We start from the raw sequence: 16,999 nt of genomic DNA, 5'->3' as shown, positions 1-16,999 counted from the left end.
CCAGGAGAGCGGCAGGACGGGAGGAAACCGCCTCAGGCTGCACCAGGAGAGCGGCAGGGACCGGAGGAAACCGCCTCAGGCTGCACCAGGGGAGTCCCCACAGCTCCTGCCAGGGGAGCGACCGGACAGGAGGAAACCGCCTCAGGCTGCAGCAGGGGAGGGTGAGGTTGGACGTCAGGAGGGATTTCTCCATGGAAAAGGTGGTCAGGCACTGGCACAGCCTGCCCGGGGCAGTGGCTGAGTCACCATCCCTGGGAGTGTTCAAAAACATGCGGATGTGGTGCGTGGTTTAGTGGTGAGCGCGGCAATGCCAGATTTACAGCTGGACGCAATGATCTTGGAGGTCTCTTCCAGCCTAAACAATTCCGTGATTTGATGATTTCAGCGCCAAGAAAAACCACGGCAGGACCAGGCCCTGTCAACACGTTTATTTACAGAAGAGCCATGGCTGGGCTGGCTGGCAGCACCACAGCGGGCGCTGAAAATCCCCTCCTTGCCGAGCTGCGGCCAAGGCCAGGAAGAATTAAGACTGTCACTTACAATTAAGGAGCCACATCCTCTGCAGGATGGCCCCTCTGGGGCTGAGCCTTCCAGAACGTGTTCAGGCCCAGCAGCACAGAGCACCCACCGCGCTCCGAGTCCTGCGGGCACCGGCCCACGGCAGGACTGGCGGATGTCAGGGCTCAGCTGCCTCTCCAGCACCGCCCTGCTCCTGGCCCTGGCCCTCCTGCCCTGCCCAGCCCTCCCGCAGCTCCTGGTACAGCTCCTGGTGCTGCTCCTTCCAGCGCCTGAAGGTGTCCGAGGTGAGCGCGGCCTCTCCCAGCAGCTGCTCCAACGCCTGCAGCTCCGCCAGCTTCGCCTGCCCGGAGCGACACCGCACGTTTTGGGGGTCAGCCGTGGGCAGGGGGCACTGGGGGGCTCGGGGGGCCGCGGGGTCCCACCTTGAGCGTGCTCTGCAGGGCCCGCACGGCGTGCACCCTCTCGTTGATGTGCGGGTTCCTGTTGCGCCGCAGGAAGGACTTTCGGCACTGCTCCTGCGTCAGGACCCGCCGCTGCCCCATCAGGGACACCCCGCCCTGCCGCAGGCACCGCGCCAGGCTCTCCAGATCCTCCCCGCCGGGCTCTGGGCAACGAACAGGGGCCACTGCAGCAGGAGGGCAGCCCCCAAACCCCGCGGGGCTCCCCCGTGCCCCGAAGGCGTGGGATCGTGGAGTAGTTCGGCTCGGAAGGGACCTTAAAGATCGTCTTGTTCCACCCCTGCCATGGCAGGGACACCTGGAAACTGTCCCAGGTGCTCCAAGCTCCATCCAGCCTGGCCTTGGGCACTGCCAGGGATCCAGGGGCAGCCACAGCTGCTCTGGACACCCTGTGCCAGGGCCTGCCCACCCTCACAGGGAAGATTGTCCTTCTAAACCAATCTAAACCTTCTCTTTGTAGTTTAAATCCATCCCCCTTGCCCTGTCACTCTGTGCCCTCACAAAAAATCCCTCTCCATCTTTCCTGCAGGGTCCTTCATCCCGAGGTGGTTCACACCCAAACACACCCTGGCTCGAGTCCCCCTAGCACACCCAGAGGCAAAAGGGAGGGACACAAGGTGACAGGGGGTCAGATGTCCCCCCCTGCACCTACCCATGGGGGAGCAGGGCCGGGGACTGCCCTGGGGGCTGCTGGCTGGGGAGAGCTGTGCCTTCTCCGGGGTGTTCTGCAGCCTCTTCCTTGGCTGGGGAAAAGATGGGGCAGCAGGTGAGACAAGGAGCTCTGTCCTTCTGTCCCCAGGGTGTCCCCAAGGGCCACTCACCGAGTCAGATCCGTGCCTGGGGGAGGACTCATCATCGGGGTCCTCAGCTTCTGTCTCACTGTAGCAGTCTGGAGGCCACGGGAGAAGACAGAAATTCCCTCCCAGGGCTGAGAATCATCCCAGCCACCCCTCAGGGAGCATTTGTCACATCCCCCAAATCTTGGGCCAAGCTCCCTATGCCATGGGGACCCCCTCGCACTGACCCCAGCCCGGGGTGGCCTCCTTACCTTCCTCCTTGTCTGGGACTGCCTGGTGGGCCAGTGTGTGCTTTGTCTTAGCTGCTACCAGGCGACTGACCCACCTGGGGAGGGAAAGGATGGGCACACGGGGCAGGAGGCTCCTGGCCAGCCCGGGCTGCTGGGGCCAGTGCTGGCCCTTGGCTCTGTTACTCACATGCTCAGGTCAGCCAAGGTTTCAGCAGCAAACACAAAGGGCTTGTACGTCTGGTGGCACAGCTGGAACACGCTGGGGACAAGGGGGTGGCTGCCTGTGACACAGGGCCAGCCCCTTCCAGCCTCCCCAGCACTGCAGCCCCCCCATCCCAGCCCAGATCACCCCAGTAACACAGTGCAGGCCTTGCTCAGAGTGTGGGCACAGGTGCCAGCCCTGTGGGGACCTCACCAGTCCCATGGAAACCCCAATGGCCCTGTGGGGACCTCACCAGCCCCGTGGGGACCTCACCAACCCCATGGGGACATGCAGGTTGTTCCCAGCAGGACACATCAGCACGTGGCCTTGGCACAGCATCCCCCCCTTTTCCACCACCAGCCGGGGGTGAAAGTGAGCCAGACCCCACTCACTATTTCTTCTTCTGCTCCCTGGTGCTCTCCAGGTTGTAGGTGGCCACGTTGATGAGTCCTGCAGCCCTCTCATCCTGCAGGTCAGGGACAGCCGTGTGGGGCACCACCCTGGGAAATGCCAGCTGCCCAGGAGGGGACAGAGCCACCCTGTGCCCCCACTCACGTTGGGGTGGTTGTACCAGTAGACCGTGTGGCCCTTGAGCACAACCCAGCACCGCTTCCACTTCTGGGCCATGAAGCCCACGTGCTCCTTCTTCTTGAGGAGCCACCCGTCGCAGTCCACCCGGCCCAGGTCCCGGCACGAGACCCGCCGGCGGCTCAGCCGGGTCGCCACTCCTGCACCAGGGCCCGGGGGTCAGGGCAGGGCAGGGCAGGGGGAGCAGAGCCCCCCGGGGCAGCCCCCAGCCCCACTCAGCCCAGCCTGGCAGGGCTCTGCTCACCTTTAGCTCTGCGTCCCGTGCTGGGGCTGCCCTGGGTGGGAGACAGGTGAGATTTTAGTGACAGGGCAAGGCAGTGTTTGCTGAGCACCCCCCCAGCAGCACCACAACCCTGAGGGACCCCCACAGGGATCCCCAATTTACACACAGCAGGGGCTCAAGGGGAACCTCTGACACCCCCCTAGCATGTCCCCCCCAGCTCTCACCTCTTCAGGGCTGGGCTCTGCTCCCCCAGCCCCCTTGGCAGGGGCTGCCCCGGGGCTCAGCTCTGTGGCACGGGGTTCAGTGGCAGCAGGGGTGCTCGGGGGGGTGCCCAGAGGGGTGTCCAGGGGGGCATCCAGGGCGCTGCCACTGTCCCACACCTCCTCTGCAGCACCTGTGAACAGCGAGCAGGGCTGCAGCCTCGTGTCCTGGGGAGAGCTGCTCCCTCCCTGGCCACCCCCTGCTCCCATCCTACCCTGTCCAGACGGGCCCGGCAGCTCCTCCACAGCTGCCCCGGGCAGCCTCAGATCCCGCTCGTCCTCTTCCTGCTCCTCGTCAGTGACGGGATCCGGGACAGACTCTGGTCCCGAGTCCAAGTCGGCCGCAACGCTGGGAGGAAAAGGGGACCCCTGAGCCGCAGAGCGCCGCCGGGCTCCCCGATCCACCTCGGGCCGGGGCACCCCCGGCGCTGCCTGCCCCGGGAGCGGGCTGGAGGGGGCGCGGGGACAGAGCTCCAGCCCCGTTCCAGCGGGCTGCCCGCCTCGGCTGCTGCCCGCGCTGCCGCTGGCTCTCCGCACGCCTTTCCATTCCGGGAGGGGAGAAGGGTCACGGCTAAATATAGTTCCAACCCCACTAAAACGTTACCAAGTGAATGAATTACAAACTCCCCTCTTTGTCATTCCTTAAGGCTCCTGTCAGCTTTCCCGGCTGCTCACAGGCAGCTGCTGCACTGCTGGCACCTCTCCCCCTAAAACAGGGCTGGGAAAGGGCCCCGGATGCACCCAAACATCTCCTTGCTGGCCAGACTGGGGGTGTTGGGCTGTCGGGATGGGGCTCACCTGGAGGTCAAGGACACGGGGCTGCCTGGACTCTCACCACTCCTGGTGCCAGGGGAATCTGCAGCATCCAAAAATGCTCCTGGGGCCTGTGGATGGAGCGTCAGTGCCAGCCCCATCCCACCATGCACCCCAGAGCTTCAGGAATCTCCAGGGTGATGGGAGATGCCCAGCTCTGAGCATCTCTGCCTGACTCCCAGCATGGCCCAGTGCGGGACTGGGGCTGGACTGGGAGCACTGGGATCACTCACCTGCTGCCTGGGAGAGGGGGGTGAGCCAGGCAGCTCGAGGGGGATCTTCTTCAGCACCAAATTCACCCTGTTCCCCTTCTCCAGCAGCTTCCTCGCCAAGTTGACAGGTGTCCAACCCACCTGCAAATCCTGGGTGAGCTGTGGGCCACTGCCCTGGCCCCACGGACACTTCATCCTCCAAACCCACCCCAGCCACAGACCCCATATACCCAAATCCTCCTGGCAATAGCTCCTGTGTCCCCCAGACCTTCCCCAGCCATGGCTCCTGCTTTTTGCTGCTCATAACTCCTGCATTGCCCGCCTGAGCCCTCCCTGCCAAGCCCAGCAGCACCCTGGAGCCCCCATCCCCACTCACCACCACCTGCTCGTTGACCTGCACGATCTCGTCCCCGGGCAGGATGTGGCCCCCGTGGGCAGCCAGGGCCTGGGCAGAGAGGGGGGACAGTGGGGTGCCCATTCCTGGGTTCCCTCCCTCCCTCCCAAGCTAATCCCACTGAGGATCTCTCCTGGTCAGAGAGAAGCAGGGGCGTTAACCATTAACCCGACTGCACAGCGCCCCTGGAGCTGCTGCTGGGGTCGGGGTGCAGAGGGGGCTCCCCCATGCCCAGGCTGTGCTCACTCGTGGGATGAATTGCACGGGTTCAGCCACAGGCAGCCTCCCTGCTCTGGGTCAGGGGAGGGCAGATTAGGGCCCTAATCTGGATCCCATGGAGGGAGGTGCTCCCCACAGGGAATAAAGGGGTGACTGAGGGGCACGGGGTGACAGGGCCCCTCACTCACCTCTGGGGTGGTGGCAGACACGAAGTGCAGGCAGGAACTGGTGGAGGTGATCTCAAAGCCCTGGGGAGCCAAGATGGGGGTTTGAGCAGGGGCCTGGGGGTCCGAGGCAGAGGGGGGCCCTGGGGTGAGGGGACTCACCAGTCGGGCAGTGAGGAGTGGCTGGGGGCTCCCCAGAAGATCAGAGGGTGGTGTTGGGGTCTCAGGGGATCCTGGGGGGCTGCTCCATTGGCTCTGGGGCAGCGTTGGTGTGTCAGGGGATGTTGGGGGGCTCTGCCACAGGCCGAGGGGCAGTGTTGGGGTGCTGGGGGATGTCGGGGGGCTGCCCTGTGGGCCAGGGAGCAGCGCCAGCCCCACGTGCTGCAGCACAGCCCTGCGGTCCAGCAGCGCCGGGGGGCTGCAGCCCACGATGCTCTTGCAGATGCCCTCAATGTGCTGGCACTGGGGGTGACAGCGGGGGTGAGGGGGGCCCTGGCAGCCCCCCGAGCCTGCCACCCCCTCCTCACCCAGCACTCACAATCTGCAGGATCCCACTGCTCCTCTCGGCTGCAGAAAGGTCCTGGGGGACAGGATGTGGGATGAGCACCGTGGGGTGGCTCCATCCCAGCTGGGGGGTCCCTGTGGGAAACCCCCTGCACCCCATGTCCCCTCAGCAGAGCTCTGGGGTCAGGAGAGCAGCCAGCCCTGGGCACTCACTGCCTGCAGTGTCTCTGCCAGCTGGGCACACAGCAGGATGATGTCCCGGCTGGCTGAAAAGTCGTTGAGGGTGGAGAACAGGTACCTGGGGGGAAGACAGAGCTCAGCCCCTGGGCTGGGGGGCACCCAGCACCCAGGGGTGCCCTCACCTGCCCCAGACCTGTTGAGCCAGGAGAAGAGTTCCTTGGCAGCCCCGACCAGGTCGATGACTCGGGCCAGGAGGGTGAGGGAAGGTGGCTGGGGGGTGTCCCCTGCTGACAGCCCCCCCTGCACCAGGCTCTGGATGCCCTGTGCCAGCTCCTGCAGCCTCTCCGTCAGTGTCCGCAGGCTGGTGCTTGCCAGCCCTGTGTCCTGGGGGGACAGGAGTGCCAGGGGATGGACGGGCAGGGTGGCATTCAGGGTGTCACCTTCACCCAGCCCACAGTGCCCCTGTGTCCCCACCTCTGTCTGCCCCCTTCCACCCAGCCCAGGGTGACCCCACATCCTCGTCCTTCGGCCCAAGGAACCCCCATGTCCCCCTGCTCCTCCCCGGCATGCCAGCACTCACCAGGTTACAGAGCTGCTCCACAGCCTCCAGCAGCAGCTCCTGGTGTCCCAAGGGCCGCACGCCCAGAGCCTCCAGGACCCCCGGGTCCAGCTCCAGCAGGTCGGGCCCCGAGAGCCCCCAGGCCTCGAAGGGGTACCCCTGCACCGCCGCGTCCAGCCCTGCCACAGATCAGACCCCTGACAGTGTCCCCTGGCCGGGTGACCCCAGGGGTGACCCCTGGCTGATGGCAGGGTCCTCTCTACCCAGCGAGTCCACCCGGCCTCAGCCTAACCGGTGGGAACGGCCGGACCCCTCCCGCCCCCCGCCACCCCGGGAATGCCCCTCCCGGGGAGGAGCAGAGGGACGGGAAGTACCGCCACCCCCAGCCACACGTCCCCAGGATGGGGACACCCCACCCCAGAGCCCGAGGACAGCCGGGGACTCACCTCGGAGCCAGGCGGCCACCTGCGCGGGGCCCCAGGAGCGCACGGGCTCCATGGCGGCGGACCCGGAGCGGCGGCGGGCCCCGGAGCGGCGGCGGGCCCGGAGCGGCGGCGGGCCCCGAGCGGCGGCGGGCCCCGAGCGGCGGCGGCCCCGGAGCGGCGGCGGGCCCCGAGCGGCGGCGGGCCCCGAGCGGCGGCGGGCGCGGCTCCCACCTGCGCCGGGCGCGGCTCCCACCTGCGCCGGCAGCCGCAGCCCCATTGGCGCTCCCGGGTGCCGCTCAGCGCCGGGCCCGCCTGCCCAGGACGGTGCCGTGGGGCGAGGCCCCGGTGAGTCACAGCCCGGACGGTGACACACGGCCGCTGGAACCCCCGGGAAATGACAGCCGGTGTCACCCCCGGCCGCTGCACGCACCGAGGGCTGAGGCCCGACAGCACTTGTGACACCAGTGGGACCCCCCAGGTGCCCTGTGGGTGCAAAGTTAGGCCACAGAGACCCCCAGAAGAACCGGAGGGAATCCGGTTGCCACCCCCTCAGCTCAGCCCTGGAGTTTTTGGGGTGTCACTTCCTGCCCAAATCATAACTCACACCCCTTCACAGGTGGGGAAACTGAGGCAGCCCCGTACAGGCCTGCAGAGGGGCTCGCCCGTAGTTAAGCCCAGCCCTTCAGCCCCCCCAGATCCACCCTGGGCTGGCCTGGCCCCCCCGCCCGCCGTGTCCGCTCCGGGGAGCAGCGGGCGCTGATCGCGGCTGACAGCTGCTGCTCCGCGCCCGCCGCTGCCTGCGCCCTGCCCGCGGGGCCGCCGCACGCACCGAGCCCCTCGCCGGGCTCGGGGGCTCGGGGGGTCCCAGCCCCGCCGCTGCTGCCGCCCCACGGGCCCGGTGCCCCTGCTGCCCGCTCGCCATGATCATCCGCCCCCGACGCCTGACCCCGGGCTACTTCCGACTGCTCCAGGTAAGGGGCGAGCAGGGCCCGGGGAGCCCCGGGCTGCTGCTGCTGCCCACGGTGCCCACCCGCCGTAGGAGCCGTGCCCGGCTCTAGCCCGACTCGCAGTGACGATGCTGCCGATGAGGGCCCACAAGTGCTTCAGGGGCACCCTAAAAACCCCCCTGAGACGCCCAGAGGGGCACAAAGCTGCCTTGACACCCCTCAGTGTGACGGGGCTATTCAGGGCACGGCCCCAGGCCCCTGTGCCCGTGGGGTTGGGGCACTCCCGTGCTCCCCGGTGCTCTCTGTGTCCCCACAGATGCAGCTGGCAGCGGGACGTGAGGCTGAGCCGGGGGGGCGGCTGCTGACCCCCCTGGCCCTGCTGCTGGCGGCCGCCGGGCTCTCCCTGTCCCTCTACAGCGCCCGGAGAATGGCTGACCCCGCCAAGGCCCCCCCAGAGCCGTGAGGAGGGGGCTGGGGGGCCCTAGGGACAGTCCCCGGGGGTGTTGGGGCCCTGGGGACAGTCCCCGGGGGTGTTGGGGTCCCCTCCACCCCCCGGCCCCCGCCCGAGCTCTGCAGCTGACCTGTGCCACATCCAGCCCTTCCCACCGCGATGGGTGCCCTGGGCATGGGGGACACGCCTGTCCCCGCCTGTCCCCGCCTGCCCCCGCCTGTCCCCGCCTTGGGCAGCCGGGATGGAGAACGGAGAAGCCGCTTCCAGCTCCGGGGCTGCCGGCTGCGCCCGGCCCGAGCCACGGGGGGACATCGGGATCCGGCCACCAGAGCAGAGGCTGGACGGACAGACAGAGGGACAGCAGGACCGGGAGCTGCATCCACCCCCACCCGCCGCGGAAGCAGAGGGGCCTGGGGACCCCAGTGGTGGCCACAGAGTGCCCCTGTCCCCATGGGAACGTGCGGTGGCCGCGGCCCCGCAGGAATGAGGCCAGCGCCGCGTTAGGTAACGGGCAGGGGGGACACGGGGCGGTGACGTGTCCTGGGCAGGCACATCCCCTGTCCCTGGGCAGGCACATCCCCTGTCCCTGGGCGGGCACATCCCGTGTCCCTGGGCAGGCACATCCCCTGTCCCTGGGCGGGCACATCCCCTGTCCCTGGGCAGGCACATCCCCTGTCCCTGGGCAGGCACATCCCGCTGGGATGGCGGCTGCAGCCTCCCCAGCCCCCGCAGAGCTGTGGCTCTCCCTCCCTCGGCTCTCCCTCCCTCCCCCAGAGCCGCGGGGACAAATCCGGGCAGGCTGAGTGGAAATAAACGCTTCCTCCCAGCACAGCTGTGTCACTGCTCTGTCTGCCATCCCAGCACGTTCCCAGTCCCCAGCTGGGCGGGAGGGACGAACGGGGACACGCTCTCCGCAGGAATTCGGTGGCACTGTCGCTCAGTGTCCCCTCAGGGGCACCGTGGCAGACACCAGGCAGGGAGGCTGATCCCCATGCAGCCCTCCAGGAGCAGGAAATCACTTCCAGGAGCAGGAAATCACTTGCAGGAGTTGAGGTTTTGTGGACAGGAGCCACGGGGACACCAGCACTGCCCTCTCAAAGGCCAAGCCAGCTGCTGGCTGCAAACCCAAGTGCTCCATGAAGAGGTCACTCAAGCTCACAATCCCCACAGAAAGCTGCCAGGGCAGAGGGACTTTTACCACCCTGCCAGGCAAGAGCTCCAGGACGAGGCTCCTGGCATGGACACCTTTGGGTTACAGAGAAGAGAACAACACTGAGGTGTGCCCTCACCCCCTGGGGGACTGTCACCCTCGTACTCAACGCTGCCACACCGCCAGTTGACATGTTTTAATGGGTGCATCACTGGAATAACCTCTGAGCCAAGGACAGAGCAGACACTGCTCCAAAAGCAGGCAGACAAGCGTGCAGTCCCAGCAGCACTCAGAGAACAGGCCACGTGTCCCTTTCTGGAGGAGAAGGATGCTCAGGGAGGGCACCCAGGGTCCTGCTGGCTCCTTCTCCTCATCCGTGCCCTGGTCAGGGGGCTGTGGGAGGAGCAGGGTGGATTTGGCTGCCAGTGCTGGGACATGTTTTTCTCACAGAGCTGAGGACAAAGACGTCCTTACAGAGCCACTCAGCCTCCCTGAGTGTCCCTGCGCTCAGCCCGACGTCTCCATCTCGGTGACCTCCTCCAGGGGCTGGGTCTGCACCTCCACCTTCTTGGGGGGGACGTAGGAGCCCATCCCAGCAGCACGTTCAGCCTCCTCCTGCGTGTACGGAGCCTCTCGCAGCTGCTTCAGCCTGGGGGCACACGGCGGGTGAAGCTTCCACCCGCTCAGAACTGCCCCTGGCACCCCCTCACCCCGGGGAATTTGGGGTCTGCCCCCCCTTACCTCTTCTTGTGCACCTTGGATCTGAAGTGCTCCTTCATGCTGTTCAGGTCCACGAAGTAGCGCCTGGGGTAGGAAAGGACGGGGGTCAGGGGGACCCCGAGACTGAAGGGGGGCTGGGGAGGGTCCTGCCGAGGGGCCAGGGTCCCACCACAGCCCTGGGGTCACCCTTAAACCAGGACAAGATGCTCCTCCAGGGGTCAAGCCCTCTCCCAGGGACAGGGACCCCCCGGGACCTGAGCACCCCCTCCCAGACGCCCCCGATTCTCCCCGAGCCCCGGGATCCCCCCGAGCCCCCGGTTCCCCCCGAGCCCCGGGATCCCCCCGAGCCCCCGGTTCCCCCCGAGCCCCGGGATCCCCCCGAGCCCCGGGATCCCCCCGGTTCCCCCCGGGGTGCCCCGCCGCACGCACGCGCAGTGCAGGCAGTAGAACTGCGCGCATCCCGGCAGGTCGGGGTCGATCTCCTGCCGCAGCAGCCGCGCTGCGTTCTCGGGCTTCAGGTCCCCGTGGATCTCGTCCAGGTCGCGCCGGCGCCGCTTGGTCTTGAGCTGCCGGGCGAGCGAGTGCGCCCGGTGCGCTCCGGTGCGCCGCCCGTTCCGCGGCGACATGGCGGCCGCACGCCGCGCCGCAGTGCGCAGGCGCGGGGGCTGCGGGACACGCCCACACCGCCCCACGCCCCGCCCACAGACAGCGAGCGCTACTCATGGCCACGCCCGTCCGTGTAAAGCCACGCCCAGACCCGGCAGGCCCCGCCCCTCCGCCCGGTGTCCCCGGTACCGGGACGGGCCCGGGACTGTCCCCGCATCCCTGCGCCCCCCCAGCCTCCGCTGCCGCTGTCCCGCGTTGCCACCGTGTCCCCCCGTGTCCCCCGCGCCGCCCCGGTCACCGCTGCCATGAGCGGGGCAGGGCTCAGCGTGTCCCGCCGTGTCCCGGCGCCGATCGTGTTTCGTCCGTGATCAATTATAGATGGGGACACGCGGCGGGGGGAGCGCGGAGCTCCAGCGCCTCCTCTGCACCATGGGGTCTGTCCCAGCCCTGGGGGTCCCAAGTGGGCGAGGGGCACCGGGGGGCTGGGGCAGGGGGCTCGGGATGGGTTTCGGGGTGACTGGAGGAGCCGCCCCCGCGCTGCCCCCGGCTCGTTCCGGGCTCAGATTCCTTTTGTGCGGTGCAAGTGGCCCCTGAAACTTTAATGAAGCCACCGGATCGCCGGGTCGCCCGTCCGGCCCGCCCCGCTGCCCGCGGCTGCCGCCGGTGCGGCCCCGCCGAGCCCCTCGCCATGGCCCAGGGCTTCTGGCGGCTCTACAAGGCCAAGGTGCTGCAGACCCTGGGGGCGCCGCGGCCCGACGGGGCCCTGCAGGACGAGGTACGGTGGGGGGTCCCCAAAACGGGCTGACCTACCTCCCTGCACCGCCCGCCTGCAGCCCTGCCCTCACCGGGGGCTTTGTTGCAGGGAGACCCCCCCGAGCTGATGGAGACGGCCGAGCCCCCCGCGCTGCTGGAGGAGGGAGCCAGCCCGGTGTCCCAGCTGGCCCGGAAGGTGAGGAGGGGCTGGGGGCAGCGGGGCCGGGGGACGCCGGCAGCCGGAGGTGCCCGGTGACCCCGGCGCTGCGCCCCGCAGGTGCAGGGGGTCGGTGCCCGCGGCTGGCGGACGCTTTCGTCCCTCTTCACCCGCGAGGACGAGCACCAGCTGCTCAGCCCGGAGCCCTGCCCAGACCAGTAAGTTACAGATCGCTGGGGGGGACCCCAGAACCCGGATCCGACCCCCGGGAGCTGCCGAGCCCCCCCCCACCCCCACCGCATCACCTGCATCCCCCTCCCCGGCCTGCACCCGCGGGGGGAGAGCCGGCAGGGCGGGGGACACGGTGGGCTGCGGGAGAAGGTCCCTGCCCCGGCATTTCCGTCCCCGCTCTCTCCCCAGCCCTCTGGCCGCCGAGCCGCCCGAGGTGCCCCACACCGAGAAGGCTCCGGGGTTTTGGGATCTCTTTGCGACCAAGTGGCAGCAGGCGGCGGGGCCGGACAAGGCGGGGCCGCCCCCGGAGCCGGACGAGAGCCCGGGGGAGCCGCCGGGGGACGACGGCAGCGACCTGCGGGAGCCGGAGGAAGGGGCCTTCCACTGGGGCTTCCTGGCCGGCAAACTGGCCGAAATCCGGAATAAAAACGCCCCCAAGGGCAACTAGAGGAGTGTGCAGCAGCCGGACTCGCCAGAAGTTATTTGCGGCCCCCCATTGCTGGTGGGCAGCGCCCCGCCCGTGCCCGAGGGCTCTGCCCTGGGTTTGGGTGTCACCGCTGCACTAAAGACCCCGAAAATTCACTTTTTCCCTGAGCTCTGCCTGCTGCTTTCCTTGCCCTCGCCCCCCAACAGCCCCATTGAAGCAGCTGGACCCCGAGGGTGGGGAGGGGGAGCTGCCCCCCAGCCCTGGGGCATCCCCTCACAGCCACACACATGCCAGGCTAGAAAAAACCCGAAGGGATTTATTGAGGGCAGCTCTGGCCCCGGCAGCCCCTGCTCTGGGGAGGAGGGGGCTGAGGGGTGGGCACTGCCCACGACAGGGGGCTCGGGCTCTGCCCACGCCCAGCCTGCAGCTGGAGCAGGACTTGAGTGGTCCGTGGGGGCTGCGGGCCCGTGCCACCCTCCTGGGCTGGGGACAGGGAGAAGATGGGGGACAGCAGGGGGACAGCAGCCTGCCAGCCCTGAGGCCACGGGTGGCCCTTCCTCACCTGCCCTCAGGTGCCCCCACCACACTCAGCCTGAGGACCTGGCGGCTCTCCCAGCCCGCAGCACCCCCAGGGCACCGGGGCAAGGGGTGCCACCGGAGCCAGGGGTGCCACCGGGGCCAGGGGTGCCACCAGCCCCTCGGCCACATCCCGCGAGGGCGAGGGGCCCGGTGGAACCAGCGGGAGCCCCGCGGGTGTCCCGGTCCCGGCCAGGCCGTCCCCTCTCACACCGTGGACTCCTTGGCAGCCGCCCAGGCTCTCTGGCAGCCGTAGAGCCACTTGATGACGCGGGCGTTGCGCTCCACCACCGAGACGGCGGAGCCCGGCCGGGCATCCGGCTCCTCCTCGCCCGGCCCCGCGTCCCCCTCGCTGCCCCCGAGGCCCGCCCGGGCTCGGACTCGCAGGAGCCGGCCCGGACCGAGGCGCTGTCCCAGCCCGCGGGCCCGAAGCGCTCCCGGCCCAGCAGCTCCACCTGCGCCCGGTCCAGCCCGCAGTAGTTGAAGAAGCGCTCCTGCTCCGACAGCGGCAGCGACACGCGCAGAGCCAGCGGCTCCTTCCCGGCGGCACCGGGCGGCTGCTCCGCGGGCACGGGGAAGATGCCGCCGCTGTCACCGCCGCCGTCCCCTCCCGGTGTCCGCGCCTCCTCCTTCTCGGCGGGCGCCCACAGCATGGGGGTCTCGGGGCTCCGGGGGGCTCCGGGCCCGTCGCCCAGCGGCCTGGCGGGGGGCGAGCTGGGCGGGGTGGCTCTGAGGGGTCCCTGGAAGAGGCGCCGCACCAGCCCGGAGCCCTTGGCGTTCTCCTTGTCGCCGCCCAGGCAGTCCCGTTTCTGCCGGTAGATGATGAGCGAGTCGGGTCTCAGCAGGCGGCGGCTGCCGCTGCGGCGGGACACGGGGGACTGCGGGCACGGCAGCTCCGAGCCCGGGCCCAGCTCCCCGCACTGCTGCCGGGCGAGGCGGCGCCGCCCGTGCGGGGAGAGCCGCGGCGAGCCCCGCAGCGCCGGCTCCTGCCGCCGGCTGATCACCTGCTGCGACTTCACGTACTTGGCCTTGTCGGCCTCCAGGCGCTCCACGGCGCTGGCCCTGCGGCCCCCGCTGCCCCCTGGGGCCTGCGGGCACTCGGGGCCCCGGTTCAGCCAGGCCAGCGGGGAGCCGCGGCCGGGGGCCATGAGGCGCAGGTTGCCGGAGGCGCAGACGGCGAGAGTGGGGCTGCCCAGGGGCACCATGGCCCCAGAACGGCGCTGCTGATCGCCGCTGATCGCTCCGTGCCCTGCGGAGCGGCCGGGCAGGGCTGGTGTGGCCGCTCAGGAGGCTCCTGGGGCTTCGCTCGGCTCCTGGGTTCAGCCCTGGGAGGAGAGAGGAGAGTCAGGGTCAGCCCCGAGGGTGCAGCGGTGAGGAGGAGGAGGATGGGGCTGAAGCAGAGCTGACGGTCCCCTCAACGCCACACGGACAGCGAGTCCTGGCAGCGCAGGCAGGAACAGCCCCGGGCAGGAAGGGAGAAGCGCCGAGCATCCGCCGGCTTCGCCCGCATCCCTGGAGCGGCTTCCAACAGGAAAAAATACCGGAGCCGGCCGCCGCCTTGTCTTCCCGAGCGGCAGGACAAAGCCGAGCTCAGGAGAGCTGGCGAGCTGCCCCGGGGCTGGGGGGGTCCCCGAGTCGTGCCCCACACAGCCAGGCTGGGCTGAGAGGGAAGATTCTCCCTTTCTTCCGTGTGCGGAGGGCACGCAACGAGCCCTGGGTGACAGCAGGGACACGGGGCTGGGCAGAGCAGAGCTCACGGGAGCAAAGATCCCGGGAATCCTCGGCCACGCAGCTCCACACGCAGCCCACGGGCTCCACACCGCACGAACCCCGAGTACACACGGGGAAACTGAGGCACGCGGTCCCGGGCTGGGACCCTCACCCTCCCCAGCCCAGCCCCGTGGCCAGGACCTGTGCCAGGACCCGTGCCAGGCAGGTGGGGGATGCTCTCGCTCACCTGAGCCCACGCAGGGATGCAGGGACGGGATGCAGGGATGGATGCTCCAGTCCCACGCAGCTCCTGCCCCTCCGGCTGCCGCGGCAAACTGAGCCCAGAGCCGGGAGCAGCCTCATATAGAGGATGAGGAAGAGGAAGAGCCACCCATTAACCCCTGCCAGCCCAGCCCCGCGGCAGGAGCCCCCCCCCGTGCTGACCCTGGCACTGGCCCTGGCCAGCATTAACCCCTCTCCTCCTGCAGCTCCAGCTCGCTTCTGCTCCTCTCCTCCCTCCACTTCCTTACGGGATCCCGGCCGGCGTTTCGGGATCTGCAGCAGGGATTTTTGCCTCCAGTCTCTGTCCCCCTGCACAGGGTGGGTCAGGAATGGGGCAGGGAAACCGGGTCCACTCCAGCAGCTTCTCCTCCTACACCCACCCCAGGGTGTGGGGCAGCTCAGGAGCAGGAGCCCACCACAATCCCCCTCCCCAGGATCCCACCCAGGCAGGAAAGGAGGACAAAGGTCCTTCTGGCACCTTCTCTGGTGGCGGTGAAAGGGTCAAAGCCAGCCCCGAGCTGCCCGTTCCTGCCTCTTCCCCCCGGGAAGGGCTGTAAATCGCAGGAAGCCACAATGGGCTGGAGCTGGCCCAGGGGTTATTTTTACCACTGCCCTCTTCCCTTCCCGGGGGCCGAGTGCTCCCACAGGGACAATCCGGGCCCCCTCCATGCCCAGCTCCAGCCCGGGGGCTGCGAACGTGGCACTGGAGCAGAGGGGGAAGGACCCGCTGCCCCCCACGCTGGGCTCCCGGACCCTCGGAGAGGGGCCAGAGAAAGCCCCGGAGCTCCCCGGGGAGCCACCAGCCCCCTGCACCCCTCTGGTTCGGATGGAGAGCTGGGGCTGCTCACAGGGACTGAGGAGGATCCAGGGGGACAAAGCCCCGGCGTGAGGGGGGTCCTGTCCCCGAGCACTCTGTCCCCACCCCAGTTCCTTCCTGCCGGGAACGGGCCTGGGGCTGTGCCCGGCACCTTCCCGGCCGATGGCAGCGGGGCGGGAAGGGACAGGAAGGGGCTGGGGCCAGGACTCCTGTGCTGTCCAAACCGGGGCTGAAATGGAACTGGGCAGGGTGAGAGGGGCCAGGCCTTGTCTGAGCTCTGCAGGCTGGAAAAACCCCCAGTGACAGCAAGGAAGGGACAGAGCACCTCCGTAATAAACCTGGAGAGCAGCACAGCAGACAGGGCTCGGTGTGCTGGATGCGGGAGCAAATCGGGTGGAGGACAGGGACCAGGATCAGGCCAAGTGATGGAGAAAGCCTCGGCAGCTCTGGGCTTTGCCCCTGGATTCCCTCACGAGAAAGGAGACGCCACCGCCCAGGGGAGCCGGGGAGGAGCCGGAGAGGCTCAGGCTTTCCTCGGGAGAGGGCGGGGGTGGGAGGCTTGTCCGACGAGTTTAAAAAGCCCAAGGGTTCAAACGGGCACGAATCGATGCGAGAGCAGCGCCTCATGCGAGGCAGGCACCGCGTGTCGGCGCAGGTCGGGACGGGAGCGCTCCCGGGGCCGCTCCCACCCCAAAAGGCTCCAAAGCCGAGCAGGGCAGGGCTGAGAGCACAGGGACAGCCAGGACAGGGACAGAGGGAGCTGCCGGGGCCGAGGGAACCAGCCCAGGGTCAGGATGGAGGCCTGAAACCAGCACTGCTGCAAAGGTTTTTAGGTTTTTAGCTTGCATGTGGTTCCATCCCAAACCTGAGGGCAAAGGAGCCTCTGGAACGAACAAGGACAGCCCGGGCTGGGCTCCTCTTCCAGCAGTGGTCACTCGACACCTCCCTGCTCCTAAAAATGGGGTTTCAGATTCCCCCAAACCCTTCCAGAGCTCCTGCAGCAGCTCAGGCTGGTGTTCCCACCTCAGCTGTGTCCCTGGGTGGTTTGTGGCATTCCAGGCACAGCCCCGTGCCTTTATTTCTGGGTGCAGCACAGAAATTGCCCTTGGCAGGAAAGGGGAACCTCTCAGCAGCCCCTGGCAGCACCACCCACTGGGGCTGGTGTTTGAATGTCCTCAGTGGCTCTCCCTGGGCCAGTCCCTTCTGTCCCCAAAGCAGGAGGGACCCAAACCACGGAGCCAGTGACATCCCACGGGCTGTGAGTGAGGGAAAAGCCCCCAGACCCCGGGGCTGGCTGTGCCCCAAGGAGGCAGCAGCTGTTCCCCTGCACGGAGGGCACCTTCCAAGGGCTCTGCCTCCCCACAGAGCCCCAGGGAGCCTGGCTGAACCAAAATGAACCAACAGCACCAAGAGGGCGAGTTCCCA

The 16,999-nt window shown here is 68.5% G+C and overlaps 4 protein-coding genes across 4 annotated transcripts; 1 reads left to right on the top strand and 3 right to left on the bottom strand.

Annotated features, from left to right (window-relative positions):
* Nucleotides 1-413: 413 nt before the first annotated feature.
* CNKSR1 (connector enhancer of kinase suppressor of Ras 1) lies at nt 414-6,828 on the bottom strand. Its single transcript, XM_050983379.1, has 21 exons — nt 6,769-6,828; nt 6,344-6,501; nt 5,957-6,147; nt 5,797-5,881; nt 5,618-5,659; nt 5,242-5,541; nt 5,104-5,163; nt 4,679-4,747; nt 4,324-4,443; nt 4,076-4,161; nt 3,493-3,626; nt 3,242-3,411; nt 3,039-3,069; nt 2,762-2,934; nt 2,599-2,672; nt 2,192-2,263; nt 2,026-2,099; nt 1,799-1,866; nt 1,630-1,720; nt 942-1,123; nt 414-859 (listed from the first exon to the last, which is right to left on the bottom strand). The coding sequence occupies exons 1-21, from the start codon at nt 6,818-6,820 to the stop codon at nt 677-679; spliced, it is 2,415 nt and encodes an 804-aa protein (XP_050839336.1). The 5' UTR covers nt 6,821-6,828; the 3' UTR covers nt 414-676.
* Nucleotides 6,829-9,476: 2,648 nt separating this feature from the next.
* On the bottom strand, nt 9,477-10,672 carry ZNF593 (zinc finger protein 593). Its single transcript, XM_030231361.2, has 3 exons — nt 10,445-10,672; nt 10,037-10,099; nt 9,477-9,944 (listed from the first exon to the last, which is right to left on the bottom strand). The coding sequence occupies exons 1-3, from the start codon at nt 10,639-10,641 to the stop codon at nt 9,803-9,805; spliced, it is 402 nt and encodes a 133-aa protein (XP_030087221.2). The 5' UTR covers nt 10,642-10,672; the 3' UTR covers nt 9,477-9,802.
* A 65-nt stretch (nt 10,673-10,737) lies between these two features.
* On the top strand, nt 10,738-12,762 carry C23H1orf232 (chromosome 23 C1orf232 homolog). The gene is made up of 4 exons (XM_030232215.2): nt 10,738-11,396; nt 11,484-11,570; nt 11,652-11,749; nt 11,952-12,762. The coding sequence occupies exons 1-4, from the start codon at nt 11,223-11,225 to the stop codon at nt 12,208-12,210; spliced, it is 618 nt and encodes a 205-aa protein (XP_030088075.2). The 5' UTR covers nt 10,738-11,222; the 3' UTR covers nt 12,211-12,762.
* Nucleotides 12,763-12,927: 165 nt separating this feature from the next.
* On the bottom strand, nt 12,928-15,244 carry FAM110D (family with sequence similarity 110 member D). The gene is given in 3 exon segments (XM_050983266.1): nt 12,928-13,127; nt 13,130-14,090; nt 14,723-15,244. Coding segments are annotated over 2 exon segments (996 nt in total). The 5' UTR covers nt 13,971-14,090; nt 14,723-15,244; the 3' UTR covers nt 12,928-12,972.
* Nucleotides 15,245-16,999: the final 1,755 nt, after the last annotated feature.

The sequence above is a fragment of the Serinus canaria genome, chromosome 23 (assembly GCF_022539315.1).
Source record: "Serinus canaria isolate serCan28SL12 chromosome 23, serCan2020, whole genome shotgun sequence".
Lineage (NCBI taxonomy): Eukaryota > Metazoa > Chordata > Aves > Passeriformes > Fringillidae > Serinus > Serinus canaria.
The sequence above is the reverse complement of the archived record's forward strand: the minus strand, read 5'-3'. Positions and strand labels throughout refer to the sequence as shown.